At 43.0% G+C, this 6,953-nt stretch overlaps 1 protein-coding gene across 1 annotated transcript in view; it reads left to right on the top strand.

The window, feature by feature from the left end:
- The window catches only part of LOC119339449 (putative receptor-like protein kinase At3g47110), a 3,371-nt gene extending 1,498 nt beyond the window's left edge, over nucleotides 1–1,873 (top strand). The window contains exon 3 of the mRNA XM_037611503.1: nucleotides 832–1,873. Within this exon, the coding sequence (XP_037467400.1) occupies nucleotides 832–1,844 (1,013 nt within the window). The 3' untranslated portion in view covers nucleotides 1,845–1,873. The remainder of the gene's footprint in view (nucleotides 1–831) is intronic.
- The last annotated feature ends 5,080 nt before the right edge of the window (nucleotides 1,874–6,953 follow it).

Raw genomic sequence — 6,953 nt, 5'->3', positions numbered from 1 at the left:
GTATTTATGGATAAGTCATGTTATTCCTTCGTGTGTGGCTACTGTTCATATTTCCCCCTCCCATTCTACCCGCTCTCTAGCCCATGCATACCTGCCTACCGCCGCCGTTCCGGTCACCCCCCTAAGCCCCACACTTCTGCTGTGCTGGCAAGCACCCTTGCAGCCGTCAATCGTCTTCATATCTTCTGCTGGTGATGACGTGGCTAGACAACATATGCTTAGCAAATCCGCAAAAAAGTAATCTCTTTTGGTTTGTGTCTTCTGGTTAGGCTTGTTACCATATGTATTGCCTTTTAGTTTTTTCTTCACACATTTTCAAAAATAGAGCTATGCTTTTTTTTCATGAAGTTTTAAATATTAGGTTCATATGTAGTTATGTACCCATGTTTGGACTTGCACTTTGCAACGAAGTACTATGAGTTAGTGGGTATTTGGCTACGTTTAACTTTGGCTTTTGCATTTTGGCTTATAGGCAAAAAGGACACCTACGATGGTATTAAGCAAAAAAAATATACCTATGATTGTATAATCCAAAAGTCCATAAATAGGTGTTTTCCCGGGCTTTTAAGCCAAGTGCAAAAGCCAAAGTTAAGCCCAACCGAACACCCCTTAGTGTGCTTATCTTCTTCGGTGAGCATATAATACAAACATGTTTACAAAAATAAAATGCTAATTTATGACCACTTTCCATTTTTACCCTTGCAACCCCATTGGTGAAATAATGGTCTATCTGCATTGGAAGTTACTGAGTAAAAGTGACGTAGTATGCACTAATGTAGGTTTGTAATCTTTTGGAGCTTATGTTGAAAATGCATGTCTGGCCTTTTGCAGGAAACATAAACCTCATGGGTCTCGCCATGCTTGTTCTACCGGTGCTCTTAGGGTTGTTTTATGGAGCAAGTGACATTAATTGCTCAATAGTTCATGGTAAGACCACAGACTACCATTCATTGCTTGATTTCAAAGGGGCCATCAGAGCGGACCCAAGAGGAGCCTTGCGCTCTTGGAATGAGAACATCCACTACTATATGTGGTCGGGCATCAAGTGCATCACAATGGACCCAGAGCATGTTACAGTACTAAACCTTGCCAACATGAGCTTGACAGGCCAAATCACACCCTCTCTAGGAAATCTAACCTTCCTTCAGGAACTTACACTATCCAACAATCTCTTCTCTGGCCAGTTGCCCCCTCTCAATTGTCTTATAAGATTAGAGATCCTTTACCTACAGAACAACTTGTTGCAGGGGAACATTCCGAATGCACTTACAAATTGTTCCAAACTCCTTGGACTAGACCTCTCTTCTAACATGCTAGTGGGTTTGATTCCTGGAAATATAGGTTCCCTCTACAATCTAATGGGAATTGACCTTTCCACTAATAGCCTCACGGGAAACATTCCACCAACCTTCGGCAACAACACTTACTTAGAAGAGCTACGACTTACCCACAATCAACTCAAAGGAAGCATTCCCGAAGAGCTTGGGAAATTGCCGGACATGACAAAGGACCGGGCGGTGTTTCTCGGTCAGAATAGGCTATCAGGTAGAGTTCCAGCAACATTGTTTAATCTATGCAAGCTTATAATACTGGACCTAAGTACAAATAAGCTAAGGGGCACATTACCATATGATATTGGTAATCTATCTGTCGCGCTTCAATGGCTAGTTTTGGGTGCAAACAACTTTTCTGGGACAGTGCCACCGAGCATTGGGGCCCTAAAGAACCTTACAGTTTTAGATCTTGGAGGAAACAACTTCGTTGGACCAATACCATATTCCGTCGGGAATCTGCCAAAGTTATGGAAGCTTGATCTTTCCAATAATCATTTTGATAGTTGGTAGCAGAACGACACTGCTAATGACTTATTCATGGTGGCCGAATGAGCCAGGGATGCAGTTTGCTGTGCGAGTGCAACGACCCGATTAGAGCTCTGCACCTTCCCGTTCTTGCATGGCTGTGTCACACTTTCTGTCAGCGGGCGTGGTTGCTTGTTTTCCTTAGCGGTATCCTATATTTTCAGCGGATCCATCCCCATGTATGTAGGGTTTGTGGACGCACACACCTCATTTGTATTTCTGACACCTAGAGGAATTGAATAAAAGGTTTCTGTTTGGGGGGAAAAACAACGTGGCTGCTCCCGGAAATGGTTGTATTGAGGGAGATGATTGGTGGCCCTGAGCCTCGAAGGGAATAAATGATAAGTTCATGGTGCTAACAACGGGGCAAAGTCTCATCCATGTTAGAGTAATCTTGATTAGTAATAGCAGGAGTCTACGTGGTGTTTGATATTGTTTGAGCTAGCTCTACGTGTTGTAGTAGCATTGGAGTTGGCTATATGTGTCCGGCTTAGGTTTGCCTAGCAATCAAGGTCGGCGGGTGATTAATTTAGGAAGTACTCGTGTCCGAGTCTAGTATGAGTTCATAGCAGGGTCGGTCAAGTCTAGTCGGATCGTGTATATATATACACGACCTGCGTGAGGGTTTTGTAATACCGTGAATGTTAGGGTTTTGTAATACCGAGGTGGGCAGAAGAAGAGAAAATAAAAGAGAGAAAAGAAAGGCATGACACGTGTCTTTGACAAAAGTTTCTTGTGTGTGTGTGTTCATCGTAATTTGATGTGATCGATCCTGTGTGAAATTCCAACAATCCATTGGTGAACCCGGAAAAAAAAATCCAACAGCAAGACAGAGAAGTCCTGCGGAGGATAATCTTAGGGGCAGTCAAATAAGGTCTTGGTGTTGGCCCGCTGTGGAGTTGCTCCCGGCCTATAACTTCTAGGTTGTTGTCATGTTCATAATGTGTCCTGGCATAGTGACACCTCCTGTATTTTAATTTTTTGAGCCGTGACACAAGAAAACACAGTGAATCAAGAAGCTCTTCTCGTACGCGACTAATTTTCTTCCAAACAAAGTGAGTGCCCGTTCAGACGGACGGGGATTGCCTGCGGCCGCTTGGTGCGACCATCCGTGCGACGCAGCCTTCGCACGGCTGTGAGTGCACCCCCTCCCACTTCAGATTTTCTCATCCAAGAAGAAAAACAAATACAGATCATAATACCGATTGCATCTGTATCGATACACTCCTATCCACATTCCTCTTCTTCCTTGGTCTGAACTCAAGCTCACGCCGAAGCTTTCCATGTCCCTCTGCTGCTCCTGCTCCTCCAGCCTCCAGGCTCGGTGCCCACCGACGCCAAGCGGATCTCGTTGCGCTGTCGTGCAGCTTCCACTCGGGGCGAGTGCAGTCGCGCATCTCACCCCATCCCTGCTCGGATGGCTGCCGCCCGCGTGCGCCTGCTAGACCTCCCTCCCGGCTAGGCTGGCCCCCGACCTCCTGCGCCTGCTAGACCTCCCTCCCAGCTAGGCTGGCCGCCGGCCTCGTGCGCCTCCTAGACCAGCATCTCCGTCTCGGCTGGCCTCCGCACTGGTGCGCCTGCTGGGACTGGTCGTGCAGCAGCTCGGTCGGAACGGGATCCTCCACGGCGCCGTCCTCGCTAATATGAGTCGCGGATCCTAGCGGTAGCATGTGGGACGGCCACGCAAGAGGGCGGCGTGTCCTTGGCAGGCTGGTCCTCGGGCTTGTGGAGTAGGGGTCAAGAGGCGAGAAGAAGGAAGTCGAGGACAGCAGCATGAGCGCCATCTATTTGGTACTCAGAGAGGAAGAAGAAAGGGATTGCAGCTCATACATACAACATTACCTCCGCTGAACATAGGTAATTTCCACTTCTTCTTGTGGCATTCCCATCTGATGCGTGTTAAATTCAGAGAAGGAAAGCTAATAGCAATTCCATTACTCTGCTTTCATTCAGTTAAATTAAGATTCTTTGCATGCTAAATTCAGACCGATTGTCAATCTGTTCTCTGTTCGCTCTATGCCTCTTAGCATGACATTCAGATAGATGGTTCTGTGTACATATATTTCGCAGAATTAAATGGATCATTGGGATCCCTGTCATCGTAACTTAAACTGAGAGAAGGATAGCTTAGAGGCTCATATGAGCACGATGCTTGTGGAAAATTCTTCATAGCTAATTCTATGAATTAGTACCATTGCATTAAAAATATATCTGTGAACTAGTATATTTGATTGGGAAGATGTAGTAGCATTGAGTTGATGGTACGTATAAGTTCTAATAAAAATTATTTGCAACTTGGAGGTCAAAAAACACATGAGATAAAACACGCGACAACAAAATAGATCATGCTGGCTTCGGTTGATTGAGGAAAGCTTGATTTTGTCCTGTCATCATACTAGAGGTAGAGGTTCCAATGATCCTTTGCACTGAGGGATCCTGCACCGAGTGTTGCTGCTGTAAATACATGTGATTTATCTCATGACCCTGGGCAGAAAATTAGCAATTTCAGTTTCATTGAAGTTCAGAAATTGGAAAACTTGAAAGTATGGAATGTTATACCACTTGAGTATTGTGTGGGTCTTGGGTCTGTGGCATCAGGGTGGTGTGACCAACTGATGGTTGTGTTGTAGCATTTATAATAGATGTAGCCTTCGGTTCAAGAAGTAAGCCTTGATTTTGTCCTGTCATCAAACTATAGTTAGAGGCTTCAATATTCTCTGTCAAAGAGGGATTCGGAGCCAAGTTTTGCTGTTGTAGATAGGTGTACGTGTGGTTTGTCCGATAATCTTGTGCACAAAGTAGCAAAGTTCAGTTTCAATGAAGTTTACAAAATTGGAAAAGTAGAAAGGGTGGAATGTTATACCAGTAGAGTATTTTGTTGTTCTTGTCTTTGTGGTGGCATTGACATGGTTTTACCAATTGATGGCTGCATTGTGCCATTTAGGATAGATGTTGACTTTGGTTGAAGAAAGAAGCTTTGATTTTCCCGAATGGTCTCGTGCAGGGAGGGATTCAGAGTAGAGTTCTGCTGCTGTAAATAGGCGTACATGTGGTTTGTGGGATGACACTATGCACAAAGTAGCAAAGTTCAGTTTCAACGAAGTTTGGAAAAAAATCGAAACTTTGAAAGTGTGGATTGCTTCTACCACTGTTGTGTTGTATGGTTGGAATCCCGTCAACAGTTGTTGGCTCTGTGGTGGCATCGGGATGTTACCAACTGATGGTTGTATTAAAGCAGTTACGATAGTGTTGTAGGGTAATTGATATGCACCCATTTGGTTCCCGAAAAATTCTAAAGGACCTTGTTGAAATTGATAGAGAAAGGTCATTACAGTTGAAGATTTTAAAAGAAACAAGTGATAATGTTATACCGTTGAGGGGCCATGAGGCTGTAGTTGTACAATATCATTTTTGTTCTTTTTCTTTTTCGAAGTCTATTTCTCCAAAGGGCCCTGTAAAATTTGATAGAGAAATGTCAGTACAATGAGATGAAGTATGATACCATTGACGGGCCATGAGTCTCTTGTTGTACACTATCATCTGTGTTCTTTTTCTTTTTTGAAGTTGCTTTCTCAAATCCGCCAACGGGTCTTTTTGATCCTTTGACAGTCTTCTCCTTGACCTTCCTACCTTTTGGTTTTGCAAGCCCCTCACCATGTTTTGAAATCCTACTAGATGGGATATTCACACCTGCCACTATAATGATAAATATCAGACTTTCTTTTACAATAGTCTAGGCAATTATTGTTAGTATAGTTTGTACCTTCTTTAGTACATGAGTTATGCAAATCTGGATCAACGCTAACCAAATCTGGATCAACTCTAATCATCAACCATTTTTTCACATCTTGTGCTAATTGCTCTGCACACTTAACATCCTTATTGTATGATTCTTCTGACTCAGCTGCACGAGCAGCTATTTTCACAAACATTCTACACAGTTCCTTATAGCGATTAGACATTCTTGCTATTAGGTTCTCATGCGGGTTGTATTTGCTTGTTATATCTAGAACTTTGGCATCAATTGTCCACCGTTTTAAGATATATTCTCCTGGAATATGCTTGATATTATTGATATCAAGTACCTTTAGGAAATGAGAGCAAAGGATTCCAGCAAACTCAAACTTTTTGCAGCTGCAGTTAACATTTTCTTCTTTGGGTGTGAATCTAACAACATGTTCACATTGTGTGCCATGAAATTTTACTACAAAAATCTTCATCTCGGTGTCACTTTCATCACAAAGCAATGTGTCATAGTTCAGAGTCCGAAGCACTTGATCTTGAACCATCTTGAATATTGCTGGAGTATATGTAGCTGCAGCTTGTGTTAACATATAGCTAGATTCGGCCTTCAACTTGGGAGTAGTCTGTGTTGCTTTAAAGTCATACTTCACCTCTTCACATCTTTTATCCAAAACTAGCCGTTCAAAATGCTCAAAGAAAGTAAGCATGTCATATTTAATACTAATGTATCTCTTTAGTTCATTGTTCATGCTTTCACTTCTTTGGGTAGTGCTCATGTGGGCAGCGAATGTATTTTTACCATACACTAGTGCCCACTGTTCCTTTTTCTCAAATAGCCTTTGCAGCCATTGATTGTCACGTAGTCCATACTTGTCAATCATTTTATCCCATGCACCTACAAATTCATCCTCCTCTTCTATATCATATATACAGTGCTGAAAATCAGCATTGAACTTCTTATATTCGTCAACAACTCCGGCGAGGTCTTGCAAGCATTTCGATTCATATGCCACACGCAAAGTCTATGGTGAGAGTGAGGGAAGACTTCACGAATTGCCTTTGCCATTGCCGCATCTTCATCGGTGAGAACTGTACGTGGATGTTTTCCTGACATAACTTTTAGGAAAGTTCTGAAAAGCCAACCAAAACTTGCAGCGGTTTCATCATAGAGAAGTGCAGCACCAAAGAAAACAGTTTTCTGATGATTATTCACCCCAACAATGAAACCAAATGGACATCCATCATCTAGTTTCCTGTATGTGGTGTCAAAGCATATAACATCGCCGAATAGCGCATAGTCTGAAACCATTTTGGAGTCAGCCCAAATAATATTAGTTATCAATTCATCCT

The sequence above is a fragment of the Triticum dicoccoides genome, chromosome 7B (assembly GCF_002162155.2).
Source record: "Triticum dicoccoides isolate Atlit2015 ecotype Zavitan chromosome 7B, WEW_v2.0, whole genome shotgun sequence".
Lineage (NCBI taxonomy): Eukaryota > Viridiplantae > Streptophyta > Magnoliopsida > Poales > Poaceae > Triticum > Triticum dicoccoides.
This window is presented reverse-complemented; position numbering and strand designations above follow the sequence as displayed.